We start from the raw sequence: 18,006 nt of genomic DNA, 5'->3' as shown, positions 1-18,006 counted from the left end.
AATTGAGAAGCATATATTTCATTTTGGCAGCATGAACAATACAACATATTTTTTTGGCTAATTCAGTGTTAATACGACTAATCCTATAAGAACCAAAACTATAATTTCTGAATAAATGAAAACAATGAGAAATGAATTCTGCGGCAAATAACTGACTTAAGGTGTTCAGGTTTACCTGGTTATGAGAAGTACCATTTTCATTATAGAATTTGTTTAAAGCAGCCGAGAAAACCTATAATATAAACAGCAAAAACACCCACCCAGTAAACTCTGTTATTATTCAATGAAATTGTTATTCATTGAAAGCCTCTTTTGAACAGCATGACATGTTATGGTGATGCTGCCTCTCGACAGTGAAGGTGTACTGTTTCTGTTGCTTGTCCTTCATGAAGGTCGACTTGAACTTCGTCACAAGAGAAATTGCTCTTTCAGCACAGTGACAACCGTCACAGGCCATTTTGAACTGTTTGAAAATGGGATCTTCATCCCATTCCTGAGACATCTTCTGCGAAAGTCGGTTAGCTTGTTCAGCACCATCTGGAAGAAGTGCTCTGAAAATGCTCAAAGTCTTCCCTGTCACAAAGTCTCGCGGCAGCTGCAGTGGAGAGAAGTTCTTGCCTTCAAGTCGTTCCAGAACCTTTTTCTTTGGGGGCTTCTCTAGATTCTGAATCACAGCATTCTTCTCTGTGGAGTCATTCCCTTCATCGAGCAAGGTCAAGCTGATCAACTCCACCGAGACGTACAGAGATCCAACTTCCGAGCTGTAAGAGCTGTCTCAGCGAGGCGCTACTTATTCATAAAGTGCTAATGCCTATGAACTTCTCCGTTCAGAGCGACCTATAAATGTTCTTAGATCCCCCTCAATTTTTTACATCTTACCAAGGAAGTGACTGACAAAAAAGCCACCTTGTGTCTGAATCAATCCAAGCAATCTGAAACTTCAGTATACATTAGGCCACCCTTTTATTTATATGTGTGCATATATGCATAAACACACACACACGAGCCAAAGCATTATGACTTCCTGTTTTTTATATCTCAAAGCTCAAAATCTATCTCATAAAAATGGTGCATGTCAAGATGAGCTGGGCAAAGACCCCACAGACTGCTGACAGGGGGTTGGTAGCGAATACTCAACCGATTATCAAGGGAGCGATGTGTCACAACAACAGTGCATGGACCCCTGCTGTGTACGCAACTACGTAGCTGTGGATCAGACTTATCGATTCAGTGCATCCCACCGATGCTCGACACTTACCCGGCTGTCCACATGATGCAACAAAAATCAAGATTCACAGACCAGGTGACAGTTGTGGTCCATTGTAGGCGCTTTCAATGGTGGACAGGGGTCAGCATGGGCACTCTGACTGGCCTGCACTACACTGCCCCACACGCAACAAGGCTCGATGCGCTCTGTGTTGTGACACATTACTCCCATCTTCATCATCAAAATCACCAGCCATTTGTGCCACATTAGCCCTTCTGTTGGTTTGTACCAGACAGCATTGACTTGGTTCCCATCTAGCATTTAAATAGTCCTGGCTGCCCAACACCCTGTCGGCAGATTGTGGTTTTTACCTCCTCTGACCACTCTCAGTAGGTACTCCCCACAGCAGACTGTGACCACCAAACAAGCCTTGCTAGTATTTTGGCCATAATGATTTGGCTCTTGTAACAGTCACTCAGGTCTTTCCCCCTCCCCATTTTTTCTACATTCAACATGCTGATGATGAGTACAGAATATTAGCTTACCATCTAATATTTCCCAGACCTTAACATGCACCATTTTCACTACAGTCGACAATATTCGCTTCACGTAGGCATGGTCATAATGTTTTGGCTCATCGGTGTATATAAATATTATGTAAATATATTTGTCTGTCCCTTGTTATGGAATGTGGAGGTCATATTCATATTAGGCCAGGCAAATGTGAAATGCAAAGTACACAGCAGGCACGCCACTGCAAGGACACACTGAAATGGGCATGGCCCTTAATAGGCTCCATACCTGGAAACATGGCAGTCTGGGCCAAGCCAATTTCATGTTATTTTGTAATTTCAAAAATGTCTTAACAATGAACTATGCAGCACATGCTGCCCAAACAGTCCTCTCTAGTGCGAATAAGAAGCTAACTTAAGCCACGAAATAAGACGCAATGAGTAAGAAGCTGAATGGATTGGAAATTGCAAATAAGTTGCTAGCTTAAGCCACATGTGACTTTGCCATTAGTTTGGATGACAAGGGCAACCATGTGCAAGGGACAGAATGACAACGAAATCAGCCACTGCACTGTGAGTGAGGCCCTGATCCATAGCTCCGCCCCCTGTCCACTCCAGTTAATTATATTTTCTTTTTCATTTTGGCAGGATCATCGCACATAGAGCTTGAAAACATTTTGCGAAGTGGAGATTGTATTTTTATTGTATTATTATAAATTAAATTAATTATATCTTAAAATATCTCTGCGAGCATGGATAATTAAAATGCAAATGGTGTTATTTCTTGTTATATTTCATTTTGGCAGGATCTTTGTGTATAGACTTTGATAACTAAATAACAAAGTGGAGACTGTATTTTTATTTTATCATTTTTTGGCAGGAAATACCTCCCACATGTATTTTAGATATATGGATGAACCTCTTACAGGAAGTTAGATGATTTAGCTCTAATTTCATTACTTTTACTAAATGCCTTCAAAGACCAGCACAACAGACCAACTGTGCAATTGAAATACTTAGATAATAAAAGATTCATTTGCCTTAAGAATCAGCAACTATTTTTGGGCAAAGAGTTATCCAATGAAGCACTTACAGGTATTCTAGCCTCTATGAAAATGAGATTGTCATTCTAAATTCCCCTGTCACGTCACACACAATCTTATTTGACCCCTTAGTGCAGTCTGAATAATATAAAGTAAACATTTGACAGGATGTCTAATAGGAAATAAGAATCAGATTCATTAAGATTGAATTAAGCCACTGCAGGTTTCTCTGTCCTTTTTTATCCCATGATAAAGTTGCTGTGACTATTCAATGAATGTCAATGAATGTAACAGAATGGTTACCCTGCATCCCACAATCCGCTAAACATTTTGATCAAGCTGAAATTGTAAATTGACCTTTGAGGCATTTCCGGGATGAAAAATAAAATATACACACCAACATAAATTCAATACATAATTTAAATATCACTGCTCATTCAAACGGAGTTAAATTTTGGTTATTGTATTTACCTTTCAATATTAGTACCACATTTTTATGGAAATAATAATAGTGCACTACAATAATAAAATAAAGAGTTTCCAGACATCTGTCACTGAGGTACAACTAAAGGCAATCACTCAAAGGAAGGTGCCATGACAACAAGCAAACCACATTTTGCAGTACAACTGTATCCAACATACCATTATTTCACTTGGAGAACAGTCACAGTCACCTTTTCTGTGTAATATAAGAAATACCAAAATGAAAAATAATAACTGGATTTAAATGGATTGGCTGAATCACCTATCAAATTAAACAATACTCTTAAATAGAAATACAGCTGACAATTGGTACATGATGAGAGGTCCAGCTGTCGGATCAGAGTTCTGCCGGAGAATTTTCTAAGCAGGAACTGAATGAAACAAAGTCAGCGGTAGTTAGTAAACCAGACAGACATCATCCTCCGTGAGAATGTTGGCGTCCGGCTCAGGAGCCCAGAAGAACGTGTGATGTTCCTTAATCTCAGTCATCGGCTGTCATCGGTTTAGCTCACAGGGAGCACACGCGTTTCCTCATCACCACCACACTGCTGGGATGATACTGACCCATTGTATCCACCATTCTCAACCCATAATGCAGTTCACCATGTCCTCCAGCCATCGGGGCGAACGACATTATGACTCGAGGTACCAAGGCTCAGCTATGACCCAGACACCGATGAGATTTAAATCAGCTTGCAGGGAGACTGCAGAAGAAAAGGCACTTCTGACAAGCTAAGATAATGAGGCTTTTCCCAGCAGGGCAGAAACACATTCATACACCCCACTCAGAACTGAGGCCGCTCACTGCTGAACACTTCACACAATTGGCAGAATTACAGAAGAAATGATGTACAGAGAGTTAACATCACAACATTCCAGAAAGTCAACTGGTCGTGCATTTCCTTCAAACTCAAGTGGAATAAAAGTCATTCAAGGCAAGAATTTGTTAATCCTTTTTTATTCTTTATTAAAATCTGAAGACGTTCAGTCAAGTGATTAATATTTTTCTCCCCCCAAAAGAATATGCGACAGAAACAGAGGGTCAAGCAGTAGAAAATATTTCCTGTCTAAAGGACAGCAGCTTCTCTATATGAAAAAACAGCAGAGGCACATTATGCGGTCCTACGAAAGGCAGTGTGAACACCCTCACAAGAGTTATGGTGTTCAGGACTGGGCCTTCGGTGAAAATGGTTGCTTGTGTGAGTGTGAGTGTGTGTGTGTGTGTGTGTTGGGGGGGGGGGGGGGGGGTTCAGTTTACTTAAGATACCACCACGTGGCAGGTTACAAATTATTCAATTAAATCACATGATCAAAACTTAGTAGTACAATGATCAGATGCACTATGATACGTGCAAACCTACACTGCTCTAGTTACTCAGAAAACTGGGGAGGGGGGTATTCTGAAAAGATGCAATTACTGGCAAACATAACTCAATTTCTATTTACCACCCTGCTCCCTCGCCCCACTTAACAGAAAAACAAAAGCAGATGGATGGTCACCTCCTCCACACCCCCATCCACAGCTGTAGTGACAGCACACTTCCCCGGGGAGTTTGGAGGGGCGGCCCAGGGGACGGGGCCTCTCACAGCTTGGCTTTGCCGGGCTGAAGCTGCAGATTCTGAAGCTTCATGGCCATGCCCATGTTTCCGGTGATCTTCAGCTTCCCCTGGAAAAAGGCCTAGAGGGGAAAGGCACAGCACAAACAGGTGAACCATCCCGCATTGAAATTTGCTGTTGTCAAAATAAAATTAACTTAAACGGTTAATTTGATTTTATGGAGAAAAATTTATAGTTTAGATTAATCGAGAAAAATAGTCATTAGTGGCACCTCCAATTTCAGCCACTGCTGGTGTGAGGCAAGAACACCCATTACACCCATTTTGTCGACTGGCCTTTAAACTGCAGACTTTCTCGTTTGGGTCAGCAAACAGAGCATTGATTTAATTCAGCAGTGCTCAATTATGGGAAAAATCATAATCAGGATTATTTTGGGTAATACTAACATCACAACTGTGGATAAGATTTTGAAAATATCATGCATTTATTGAACTTTTAAAAACTTTTAACAGTGGATTTCCTTGAACTCTAAATATATTTTAACTGAGAAATTAAACAGGGCTGGAAAGGGATGTGCTCTATTTATAACACAATTCAAAACGGGAGCATCATTGCGAAACGAAATGCAGAACAATTATTTTCTCTCGATTAATTCATTTTGATGACTGGTGGAAGTAATCGAAATCATGATCGAAATTAAAATTCAATTAATTGCCCAGTTCTAGCTGTCAGAGATTCAATCCAGACACAGAGTGTGTGTGTGTGTGTGTGTGTGTGTGTGTGTGTGTGTGTGTGTGTGTGTGTGTGTGTGTGTGTGTGTGTGGGGGGTCCCCTGAAAGTAATGAATTCCCACACTCTCAGCATACTGGAATTAAACTGTTTTGATTACTGTACCAGGTAATTAATATGAGACTGTTCTCCGGAGAGCCACAGAATCCCCGCCTTCTCCAACAGTGAGTTCTCAGACTCGGTTCTAACAAGGCAACTGACGATTCGGTTCCAGTCCCAAATAGCAGTAGGTGAGGTGAGCATGCAAGGATTTCTGTACAACAAGCCATGCATTATACTTTTAGAAACACACAAATGCACAGCTTGGGGTGAATCAGCCCGCTTATTTGGATTATGTTTGTAACTAAAGACAATATTTCCACATTTAGAAGCCAAAAACATTTATTAGTAGACCTACTTTCTTCCACTACAACATTTCCATTTAGTTTCTGTTCATTGATAAATTGTGTTCTACTTTTGGAATTATTTAGTTAGAAAGATTATAATCGTGCATAGATTTACTATTGTGATTTGCCTGGCTGGCACTGCATGTGCAGTTAAATTAATGAAGACCCTTCTGACCAATGAGATTCAATAATTCAACAGTGCTGTGGTCTAAAACAGAATGAACCACCCCCACTCCCCACAGACAATGTGTATGTGTATGCATGCGTGTGTGTGAGTGAGATCGGAACTCGGCCCGATTGCAGTTCCATGGAGGCACTACTGTGGAGGTGCTCGCAGCGATTAGTAGCTGATTGCTTAACCACAAGCACCATCACTAAGATGGAAGTTACATGGAAATACAGAAAAAGATGCAGATGAAACTATTTTTGTGCCTCAATAAGACTAAATATCTTATATTGCCGGTGCAGGCGGTGAAACGTGCCAGTGCTTAACAGTAGAATAAGAGTACATCGTTTCGTATTCCGTGGAAAGATCGATATGTCGGGCCAGGTGTAATAGTGAAATATAAACATGTCGCGGGTCGTATAGGTCAAATATAAATGTCTCTTTATCATTGCCAAAATTAACCCAGTAACTAACCAAAAACTACCAAAATAACTTGTTCAAGTAAAAGATTTGTGCTGTAATGTTTAATGTATTTTTGTTGTTGTTGAAACTGATTTAAATACGAACTGGTTTTGAAAAATTTGTTGTTTAGGAACTGTTATCAAAATCAATTTATTGTTCTGGTACTGGTATCGAAAAATTCTGAATGATTCCCAGCTCTACACAGGACAGAATCCTGAGAAACATGGGAACTCGTCATGACAAGCCTGGAAGTGGCTGATGGCTCTCCTTTGTTCAAATCCCCTGGAAAAACAACCTGTCCTTCTTACAGATAAAGCTTAAGCACTTCAATAATAAGAATAAGGTGGATATTATTGTCTCAGGCTGGGTGTGGGGGATGCCCCATTTTCGCCCTTAAGGTCACACACACACATCCACATGGGAACGGAGACCAAGATTCCAACTGGAAAATTAAGCTTGGAATTGTATTTTCTGCTGCACAGCCAAATTGTGTGTAATGGCACTGATGCTGTGTAAATGGACTATTGAAATTAAAATCTAAAACACAAACATGATTTTTTTGACTGTCTCTTAAGCTGTCATGCAAATAGGTTACATTACATTGCCAATGTCAAGGATAATTGCTGTTTTTTGACGGTCAGAAATCTAACCGGCAAAAAGGTGTTAAATGAGGTCATGTGTACTGCACTTGACTCTAATAGAGCTCTTTCAGAGGCTGTGGGGGAAAAGTGCTCCTCTGTACAGTCACTGCAGGCTACATAACAGGTGTGGGCACCTGAAACTTGTTTGTCTGGTTTCTGGTCGAGCGTGTAACCGTTTTTTTTAAGTAAATCTGCATTTAGTTTTACTTAGGTATTTGATTCAAGGGCCGGTGTCCAGCTCCCTCTATCGCATACGTTTTCAGGCTCTTCCAGCTTACCGTCTGCGGGTTCATTTTTCCCGTCATCAAGGAAAGCAGGTCAGTGTCGGACATGGCGATCGTGCAATCGGGTTTCTTCGCTGCATGACAAAGGAGGAGATGAGCACAAGGTCACCCACTGTGTACATTTAAAAAGAAACGAACTAATCATAATACATGGTCAGCCTAACATGCTGACCAATCAGAACCATATTACCAAACTACAAACAGGCCACCACAAGTTACAATCCATTTTAACTTGCTTCTTGTTAGCTGCAAGGGACAGGAACCAGGAGAGCAGACAGACAGTTGATGCAAGGGTAGGAGGATGGACTGAGGACTTTATCAGGGTCTGTTACACTCCCGAAAATAGGGTAGAGAAACTATTACAAAGGTCAGCCATTTTGGATTTTACAACAGAAGGGCAACAGGCAGGGAGATAAAACAGGACATAAGGACTGAACATGTGGTCTGGTAGATTTGGGTCTGAAGAAATAGAGATGACTAGCTTTAGGTCGAGGGGCTCATCACCTGACTTTGCCCCACCCTGGGACATCCAGGCCCCTGCCTGTTCTGTCATAATGAGGCTCCCCTACACCGCACCCACCTGTGTCGTTGTCAACGGAGCCCTTTCCGTTCTTCACATCGACCACCCACATGGCCTCCTTGCCACCAGGTCCGTCTTTCACCTTGAAGGCAAACACTCCTCCAATCTTCTTCACATACTGCTCCCCTTCCTGTAAAGTGAGGTTGGGAGGGGGGAGATTAGACAGCAAATCCGGGACAAAGCACACACTCCCAACACCTGGGTACCTCATGCTGCATTATACTGATAACTGATTAACTGACAGAGTAGTTCCCGTTACTCTGAGGCAAAGCCCTGAGCAGTTTGATAATTTGTGCATTACCAAAAAAAATTGCAAAGTCTTCCATATTCCTTGAGTAACCTCTAATTCAGACTACAATAATCTGATCAAATTTCTCTGAAATAAGGTATGTAGTCATGCATGTTAAATCGCCAATCTTCAAGTCTTAGAGAACTTCCATTCCTGCATATTTAAATGTGTCTGCTGTATGAAGCAGATGTCCATCGTTACCTTCTGCAACATCTTCTCTATCTCCTGGAACACAGCATACGCCTTGAAGCCCTCCAGGCCGCTGGCTGCGCTGGTCGGTACTGCCTGGACCCGCTCTGACCTCCTTTAAAATTTTGGTTCAATCAGTGAAATACGTCATTACTTTGTAAGGACTTGTGAATTAAAAAATTTGTCACCTAAAAGTCAATAGTAGTGTAATTAGTAGCGGAATATACTAAGAAACTTCCAACAATTTCCCCAGATTTCAGTTAATTGGATTGGTTAAGAAATTACATGGGAACTTACATGGGAACTAATTAACAGTGTTAATTAGTTCCCAAAACACATTAAGCAATGTCTAATGCCAGTGTCTGCCCCGTTCCTGAACTAGTGAAAATTAAAGCTGGGTTTAAAATCAGGGTTAATCTGCATTTGAGAAGAAAAGATGCTTATTAATCTCTCTCAGAGCCACCTCTATTTTTAAAGCCGATTTGAACAAAATGCTGCAGAAACGTAACGTTAAAAAATGGACGTGTAACCTGAACAAAAATCTTGGAAATAACGACGTCCTGATACGTAATATGTAACACAATCCATAAACGGGGTCAAGCACACACTGCCATTCTCGCAAATACACACTTTGGGTTTTATGGATATGCATTTGGAAAACTCTCTACAGTCCTCCAACCTGCACTGAGAGAAACTTCAGCGCCTAAAGGGGTAAACTTGAGTTTGCTGCAATGGAAATAAATCGTCGGAATGGACGGGGAAGGCCACGGAAAACAAAGTTTAAGGTGCAGCTCTTACACACACAATTATGTGCGATCAGAAGCCAACGACCTACAGACACCAGCATAAATATTAACTTAACCGAAGGAAAATTAACAAGAAATGACAACCGACTTAGCTCGTCGTGTACTCACTAAGAATTGAATTAACATTCAATCAGTATGAGATGAAGGAATTGACGTTTGGTACAGCTTCATCTGGGTATATATATATATATGAACAGTGCATCCCAAGTCATGATACATTTCAGAACGCTATTCATCATATTTCGAGTATGGATGGAAATAGTTCAAAAGCAGCTATGCGTTTAATAGCATAACACCCGGAAAATGGTTCTTATCATTGGAGGTCAATAAGAACATGTTTATTCGAGTCAGTTTTTCCACCATGCGATCCTTTTTATGTGAACAAAAGGCATTACCTTGCATGCTGAGGAAAGCCCATTCTGTAGAGAGTTACGACCACCGCTCCTCCGAGGCCGATGTTGTGCTGCAGGGCCACCTTTGCACCCTGAACCTGCCTGTTCGCAGCTTCCCCTCGGAGTTGCCAGCACAGCTCGGCGCACTGGGCCAGGCCTGGCGAGCCGAACGCAGAGCGATCGAGTGAATGCGCAGACATGCGTATAAAATAGTCAATTAAAATAAACTTATTTCATGTAAAAAAAAAATCTCTTCGAAGCAATTTCTGAAAACAAACTGTATGCTTTCATGTATTCGTGGTAATCTGATGCCTAAACCCAGTATATGGCTAATTACAGATCTTCGTTTAAGCGTAACCTCTGTGCATAATTCAGGGTCCGCTGTAACGTTGACTTTAGTAACTTTATCTTATCGTTTTATCGTTTACATTAAAATAGTGTTACAAGGTGCATTACATTGTTCCGGTTGTTGAACTGCACGCGAATTTGACAAGCGATTTCACAACTCTTCAGTCTCGCCTGCAACTTTAAAAATAACTTAGAGAAATGATCATATGTTGTCCGACATTAGATACATGACGATTAAAACACATCCACCAGCAAAAACAGAATTCTCAGTTCATAGAGTACAGAACTCATACAGCTGTCAGCTGATAAAAGCATAACTTATTGGGATCTTCAGGCAGACAAGAAACAAATGCATGACGTCTCATTATATGTCTGTGGTACACAGGTTAACTGTCTAATTTAGCCTTTCCTGCAACTCATGTTGTTCACTTTGTGCTATGAAACCCTGAGAAAAGGTTGGGGTGCCGAGTATGACTTCCTCCTTGTGAACTAGACATCTACCTGACCCACAGAGACAATCACCACTATTATATCAATCTATGTAACTTCTGACCCCAAATTACTATACATTTTCTGAGGCACACTACCAGTCTGATCCAATCAGACCAAGCTAGATATTTTATTGCATTTCAATAATGGTCAACTACTTTTTAGTTATCCCAATGAGATAAGGGACGTGGAGACAAATGTTTTCTCAGTGATAAGGGCCTGAATATACAGAGCCTGCCTCAGGATTCAAATAAACATCCCAGAACAACACCCACCTGCCTACAAATTCAAAGGACAGCCATAAATGGAATTGTGTATCATTTTGACTGTGGTAATTATGTTTCAACATTAATTTCTTTAATGGTAAATCTAGAAAGCTGTGCTTAATCCGAGGAACTGGTGGGATTTCTCAGCTCCTGTGTTTGATGGTGTTTCCATGTGCCAGTACAGATAAACAGAATGAAGACAATCTGTTTCATGTGATAGCAATAAAGCTGTTAGTTCTATAATTCCATTTTAATATTTAAGTTGTTTTTTGTAATATGTACTCTTTAAAATTAATAATATAGCTATCTTTTGCAAGTTAGTCATTGACTTATCAAATAAATGAAGATATTAGCTGCTGGGAATAACAAAGAAACTGCATGGCTTAAAGTAGCTAATATCTGAAGAGAACAAACAAGTTTAATAAAGTTAGAGCAACATCCATCCATCTTGTAATCATTTATTCCAATGAGGGTTGGGGAGGGAGGGGGGTGTAGCCTGTCCCAGGCAGCATAGGGCACAAGGCTGGGGGAAACCATGGATGAGATGGCAATCACAACACAGACAGTAAATGTACAGATGTATAGATGCTAATTAGCCTAACTGCATTTTTTTTGCACTGTGAGATGAAACCCATGACACAGGAAGATAATTGGTGGAATAGGTAATTTTTAATAAATGCATGTAAATATTAAAATGTGAATGTACCTTAATGCTGTAGACTAGTATTTTCTGACAGTCTAAGTAAAGTTACATATTTAGGAGCTTTAGCCCGATTAAAAAGCCACACACACAGGAAGCAGGAACAAGAGTCACTGCTCTGGTCTGAGTTTGTACAGGACTTCAGAGAGGAGGATGATCAGCAGTGTAGTTTATAGCCCATCTCTACAGCCTGGACAGGTACATTACTTTCCATAATTGGAGTCACCTGTCCCCAGAGAGCCTGCACTCCGTTTCCTCTCCTGCTGTGAGCAATGAGAAAATGTGTCTACAGTATATGATCCACAATCTCTTTGCTTTGTGCTGCTGCCCCCTGCTGGCCCTAATGATCCACGCAGGAACATGGCACACACTAGACATGCCTGCCAGTTTCTTAACACCACAATTTACACTTAGGCCTGTGACAGACTGGGAGGGTCCATCCGTCTGTCTGGCCATCCATCCATCTATCCATCCATTCATCTGCTAATCCTGATCAGAATCACAGGGGGCTTGGAGTCTTGTTGTGTTTTATTTTAATTTGTTAAGAGAGAGTATTACCAACCTCAAACTCAGACCAGTCTCTCATCCCACGACATTAATACTATCACTTATTCACTAATTTCCCACTAATTTGTGTTATATTTTTAAATATTTTGGAATATCTGTATTATGTTGAGCAGTACATTTGAATAGAAAGCAGTTGATTCCACCAGTCAGTGCTTTTCCTGTGTTCTCATTGACATTGATTGTTGTCACATACAGTTCATTAGCCAGTATTAGTGTTTAAGGGCTTTTGTTTTGTACTGTAGACACAGTACACATTTTGTTAAAGTTATAGAAACTGAAAATGCATTCTATTATTGTACTCAGTCTATAAATTATAAGTATCTTCTTTATGGAATTTTAAATATGGCTATCACAGCTGTGTAGCTGTGATGAGGTTAATGTTATCTATATAATAATATTTTTAATAATAATAATGATAATAATAATAAGAAGAAGAAGAAGAAGAAGAAGAGCAGAAGCCAATAAAACAAATGTGAAGTTGTGCCTGAGGGAAAGTTGCCATGGGGTCATATTTACCTGTTGCACCCAGTGGGTGTCCCTTAGAAATGAGTCCTCCGCTCGGGTTGATAACCCATTTTCCCCCATAAGTGTTGTCTCCTCGGTCTATGAGCTCACCTGCTTTACCTGGGGATACCATTGAGTCCAGTTAACAAAAATCAGCAAATCAAAACGACACTCATCACCTAACTTTTAACTTTCAACTACTTACAGATGACATGTTACATAGCCTGATATAGGTAAGATATTGATAACTGGCCTTCTCACATACCAGGTTCACATTAGATCATGGTTCGAGTCTCAGTGACCTCGTCAGCTGTTAGACTGGGTTCTCCTACAACTTGCTCTTAAGGAATTCAAACATAACGGCAACCAGAAAGAAAACTGGTGATGAGAAGCTGCTGTTGGCAAAATGAAGGCAGGAGGCCTGTACTGGGAGGGCCTCACCTTCAGAGCACAGTCCCAGGGCCTCATACGTGATCAGCTCATTTGCTGAGAAGCAGTCGTGAAGTTCGATGACGTCCACGTCCACTGGCTTCAAGCCGGTTGCTTCGAAGCACTTCTTGGCAGCCATCTTAGTCATGTCATAGCCAACCTGTAGGTAACAGTTTGCTGGTTTTCAGCTTACCTTGAGTATCAGAAATCTATCATTTTTAAAGTATGTCTACCAACTCTACCAGTGCTTCCATAATGGAAGATCAACTAAGTTTCTAAACCACGATGGCAATGACTTTCCAGTCAAGAGGCTTCCATGGGCCAGATATCTAGCTAAGCTAGTTTACCATCTTAATGCAGCTGTTTTCTTGGAAGGTGCTGGCTAGGTCTGTCACCATCTCTTGGGACAAGATCTCGACCGCCTTGTGCTGCAGGCCGTGGCGGATGACGAAATCCTCGCTGGCTAACACGGCCGCCCCTGCACCGTCTGATGTTGGGCTGTATTGGGCAGCAGAATTGTCACATAAAACACACTCAGAGTTTTCAGCTACAGATTCTGCCACTTATGAGTTTGCAGGGATGTTTTTTATAGATTCCACCAGTAGGAAATGGCTCCTTTACCAGCACTGCAGCAAGGTAAGGTATTCATAGACCTTTCTTGACTTCAGCACCTGATTCAGAGTGTATTCCTCTTGAAACTGAGAGTACCTGACGCACAAGCACAGAAGACAAATTTTGATGTTGACCTTCAGATGCTGTAGAAAGTTTGCTGAACTGCAGTTAGCATGACAACAAGACCTGCGCAAGAGGATCTATCCAAGTGAAGAAATATGAAATATTAGCACAAAGGTTTACATGGCGTCTATACAGATGCTTACGGGTTGTTGGTGGAATGTTTGTGGTTCTTCCAGGCAATCTTGGCAAAATGCTCAGGTTTGGTACCTGCAAAAAAAAAAAAAGAAAAATCTAAATGCTCATCTGTTCGTTGACAGCACCGGTGATTAAGGAAACCAGCTACAACCAGGTTAAGATTCTCATGTTCTGTTTTCAAGGTCATAATGGGTATAGGAATGACACAGGCTCACCACCAAGGCAAATTCCTTGTATGGAAATATACGTGGGATAATAAAAATGATTCTGATTCTGAATAAATAACCAAAAACATTCTCAGAAAATTACATCCACAACAGAGACAGAAAAGTGTGCTAGGAAAATATTATCGAGTGCATTCATTTCACCATATTTCTCCATGTGCTCTCTGCCTGCATTGCCGAACATCTGGGGAGCAGCTGGAGCCGGTGCCATCCCATAACGGTTCAGCATCACTTCCATGTGCTTGTCCATGGGATTAGTTCTGTCCATGTACTGCAAGGGACAGCCGAAGAAACACCATGCAAGGGCATCCCATGATGCACAACAATGCCCAAACCCTACAAGGGAGGCCTTAATACCTTTGAAGACAGAGAGCCCCTCTCCATCTTCTCAAAACCCAGGGCAAGCACACAGTTGGCCAGACCTAGGCAAATGGGGAACAGGTGGATTAACGCTAGCAGGAATTTTGCTTTGTCACCTAGCGGAAAGGAGAATGTGGGAAGTTAGCTTCTCTGCGCTCGCGCCTCCATACCTCCCTGCACCAGCTGGCGAGCCATGAAGAGGGCGGTGGAGCCCGTGGAGCAGTTGTTGTTGACATTGATGATGGGGATGCCTGACAGGCCCAGACTGTGGTAGATGGCCCTTTGCCCACAGGTCGAATCACCTGGCAAAAGTAAGGTGAGATTAGGCCTCAAAAACCCAACTCCTGTTTACTGCCATAGAATGGTGCGGACCCAGCAAGATTGCTAAATCTTTCTTTCATGGCATGAGGAAGTGATCGACCCAAAATGCACACAGAAAGAACAGGTCAGTCCAGTCAATCTTCAATAAGCCCAGTTTAAAATCACGAAAAACCAGCCAAGAAATTGTGTTTACTCTCCATGACTGGGAGCGATTTTCAACCAGCTGGCCCCCAGCCAATACTGAGGAAGGATAATACACAAAAACATTATTGAGAATTGATTTATGAAAGCCCCAGCTAAACTGACCCAAGTCATTTTCCATAGTTTACTCTACCTTCTAAAACAAATTCTTATACATAAAACAACCATATGCTAACCAATTATGTGATAGGTGACTGAATTATGGGAGTTAGGGTGAATGAGGAAGTCTTGATCTACTGAATTAACTTATGATACAATAGAAAGAATTGTATTTCCCTCATTAGACATAATGCTCTATGACATCACTGGGATGATGTCATGCGTTAACCATGGGCCTCAATATGCTACAGACAACCATAACTTTCATGTATCCCACAGACAAAGGGGACATATTAGCAGTTAGCAGCCTGCGTACAGATTGGCTTGTTAGCTTAGCAAGTAGCTAAGCGGACAGTCTGGCATCATATTTTGCTGTGTATAGGTGACAGTGCAGCGCTATAACAGCGACAGTCTGAGAGACGTGTACTGGAAGCTCACCGTACACATAGCCGACACAGGCCTGCTCTATAGCAGAGTATGGGATGGCAGCATCTGCCAAAGCCTTCTGGCCTGGAACAAAGAAGAAAAAGGACACTGTGAGTAGATAGATTAACTTCAGCTGTTTATTTAATATCTATATTTAATATAGAGAAGGCTGGGCTATATGGCAAAATATTTTATAATGTGAATTTTTTTTCATGTCAAACGATATTGATACTTATCACAAAATAATTCAAGTCATTACATCTTTACTTTGATGCTACATTTTTTCTAAAAATTCCCTTCTGAATTGCCCTTAAATAGATTTAGAAGATGAAAAAGGCGAAAAAAAAATTTGAACGGACTGCAAACTAAATTTTAATTTGAATAAATAAATCATACAAAAATAAACTTTTCGGTTAACAGCCTAATGGTAGAAAAGTACATTTTGTTGCTGGGTATTTACTCTGAATGCCCTTGCTGCTCGTTCCAGGGAACAGATTTGACTATGGCTGGGCAACATTCCCTAAACATGGTATTACAATGATTTCAACAAGATTTTAATAATATTGATATTTTTCACAATATTTTAAAATTCATATGTAGAAAACAATAAAATATTTTTCTGATTAGGATCAAATTGTCTGACTAATAGTTATGGAGTATGTGACAGGCATAATGATAAGATATGGGAACAACAGACTCCTACCTTGACTCCTAACTGTGAATTATGCAAAGAAAACAAGTGTTTTGGCTATATCACTATACTCAAATTGATGACAATATGAATGTTCATAATCACAGTACGAAATTTTATCGATATTTTGCCCGGCCCTAAATTTATACTGGAAAAGCTGGAATATCTATTGGTGTGTCTACCATAACTGCACAGTGCATGATATATAATGGCAGTGACCCTAGGGTCTATCCCAGGAAGCACAGGGACTGAGGCAGGGGACTCCCCAGATGAGGGCCCCATCCATCTCAGGGTCTCGCTCACACAGAATCATGCACCAGGCAATTCAGAGACATCAGTCCGGCTAGATGTCCGTGGGAGGAAAACAGAAAGCAAGGCGGAAACGCGTGCAAACTCCACACACTCGGAGTCAAACTCACAACCCAAGTGGTGTGCGAGCACTGTGGTACCTGCTGAACCACCACGCCGCCCGAAACGTCACAAAATAACTGGGGCATTATTACACACCAATGTTTTATGAATGTTCCGTGACACGCTGACTGAAAAGCACTGATGGATGTTGGATTGCATTAATCATCAGCTACTAAGTTCACATAATTCAGTCTGGGTGGTTGTCTGGTTAATGTTTACCTGCTTCTTTGGCCATGTCTGGGTAGTCAAACTCATCTCTTACTCCTGGCTTTTCAAACTGAGAAGGCAAACAACACAAACTTTCTCTAAAAATGGGTAGCGGTTAATTGTTTACACCATCACAACAATAAATTTAAAAGAACCCTAATCAACAAATTATTAGCAATGTTGACCCATATTAGTGTAAATGACTTAATTAATTTACTTAAGAATTACATCAGAATTCAACACGGTTTTACATAATATTGCAATGACCCTGAAACCTTGAACTTTGCGTTACGATAAAGAACTTCAACTGTACAATAAAACAGAACAAGGTTACGGTCATGGGTCCAATTAATGTGTCCAGGTGAGTCTCAAATTAAGGACCATTAACCAGTATTGCAGAAAATCTACGATGAGCGAAGATGACTGTTCTCAGATAAAATATAAAAAGGTGCATAGCTTTCACCAGTCATGATTGCGTAAACTAGAAAAGAATAATCCTGATTTCTGTAAATTACATTGAAACAGATTAATCTTACCAGGCCAAAATAACTGATATTTAAGTGAGGTTTCAAAGGCGTTCATATCTCCTTTGGCAATCAGTATCAGATCGATTAAATCCCGAAATAGCGCAGCATCGATGTAACATTAAAGCAAATATAGAGAGCTGAGAATAAATGTTTATTCACTGTGCAATATTTTATTTCGATTACACTTCCAACATACAATGAGTGATAGTACAAGATTTTATACGAAAACAATGTGTTGCCACACTGGCAAATTAACTTCTGTGAGATACGCTGGTAACGTTACTAGCTGATTCTCTGATCTATCCAGCTAGTTAACTAGTTAGACTTCTGTTAGTTAAATGTGTCGACTAGAGCTGTCGGATGTACCTTCGTCATCCCTACGCCGATCACAAACACCCTGTTATTTGCGGGAGCCATGGCTGCGTGTTGCAGGACTGCGGAGCACCTTTGATCGAAGGTTCAGTGACAGCGGAGCCGGTCCCTGACACCACTAGTGACACGTGATATCCCATAATGCATTGCGCCCCTTAAGAATGGCCCTTTACAACACTGCCGCATACGTAGATGACAAAGAGTTAT

General features: G+C 41.0%; 1 protein-coding gene across 3 annotated transcripts; it reads right to left on the bottom strand.

Annotated features, from left to right (window-relative positions):
* Positions 1 to 4,187: 4,187 nt before the first annotated feature.
* scp2a (sterol carrier protein 2a) lies at positions 4,188 to 17,957 on the bottom strand. Of its 3 annotated transcripts, XM_023818810.2 has the most exons (16): positions 17,794 to 17,949; positions 16,913 to 16,970; positions 15,604 to 15,675; positions 14,715 to 14,846; positions 14,542 to 14,606; positions 14,329 to 14,455; positions 13,969 to 14,032; positions 13,712 to 13,798; positions 13,438 to 13,588; positions 13,103 to 13,250; positions 12,674 to 12,781; positions 9,791 to 9,944; positions 8,602 to 8,704; positions 8,112 to 8,241; positions 7,526 to 7,605; positions 4,188 to 4,924 (listed from the first exon to the last, which is right to left on the bottom strand). In XM_023818810.2, exons 1-16 carry the CDS (start codon positions 17,842 to 17,844, stop codon positions 4,829 to 4,831), a joined length of 1,626 nt encoding a protein of 541 aa, XP_023674578.1. In that variant the 5' UTR covers positions 17,845 to 17,949; the 3' UTR covers positions 4,188 to 4,828. The 3 variants fall into 3 exon arrangements, with proteins under 3 accessions (XP_023674578.1, XP_072560621.1, XP_023674579.1); XM_072704520.1 differs by lacking the exons at positions 4,188 to 4,924; positions 7,526 to 7,605; positions 8,112 to 8,241; positions 8,602 to 8,704; positions 9,791 to 9,944 and adding an exon at positions 11,280 to 11,853 and having other exon boundaries at positions 17,794 to 17,957; XM_023818811.2 differs by lacking the exons at positions 4,188 to 4,924; positions 7,526 to 7,605; positions 8,112 to 8,241; positions 8,602 to 8,704; positions 9,791 to 9,944 and adding an exon at positions 11,280 to 11,850 and having other exon boundaries at positions 17,794 to 17,957.
* Between the last annotated feature and the right edge of the window lie 49 nt (positions 17,958 to 18,006).

This window comes from Paramormyrops kingsleyae, chromosome 21, assembly GCF_048594095.1.
Source record: "Paramormyrops kingsleyae isolate MSU_618 chromosome 21, PKINGS_0.4, whole genome shotgun sequence".
Lineage (NCBI taxonomy): Eukaryota > Metazoa > Chordata > Actinopteri > Osteoglossiformes > Mormyridae > Paramormyrops > Paramormyrops kingsleyae.
The sequence above is the reverse complement of the archived record's forward strand: the minus strand, read 5'-3'. Positions and strand labels throughout refer to the sequence as shown.

Excerpts from the sequence above, each read along its gene's own strand:
- scp2a (XM_023818810.2), bottom strand. The coding sequence starts at position 17,844 with ATGGCTCCCGCAAATAACAGGGTGTTTGTGATCGGCGTAGGGATGACG. Across the intron at positions 14,847-15,603 it reads CTGTGTCGGCTATGTGTACG|GTGATTCGACCTGTGGGCAA; the intron begins GTGAGCTTCCAG and ends TACTTTTGCCAG. Across the intron at positions 14,033-14,328 it reads AGAGCACATGGAGAAATATG|GTACCAAACCTGAGCATTTT; the intron begins GTGAAATGAATG and ends TTTTTTTTGCAG.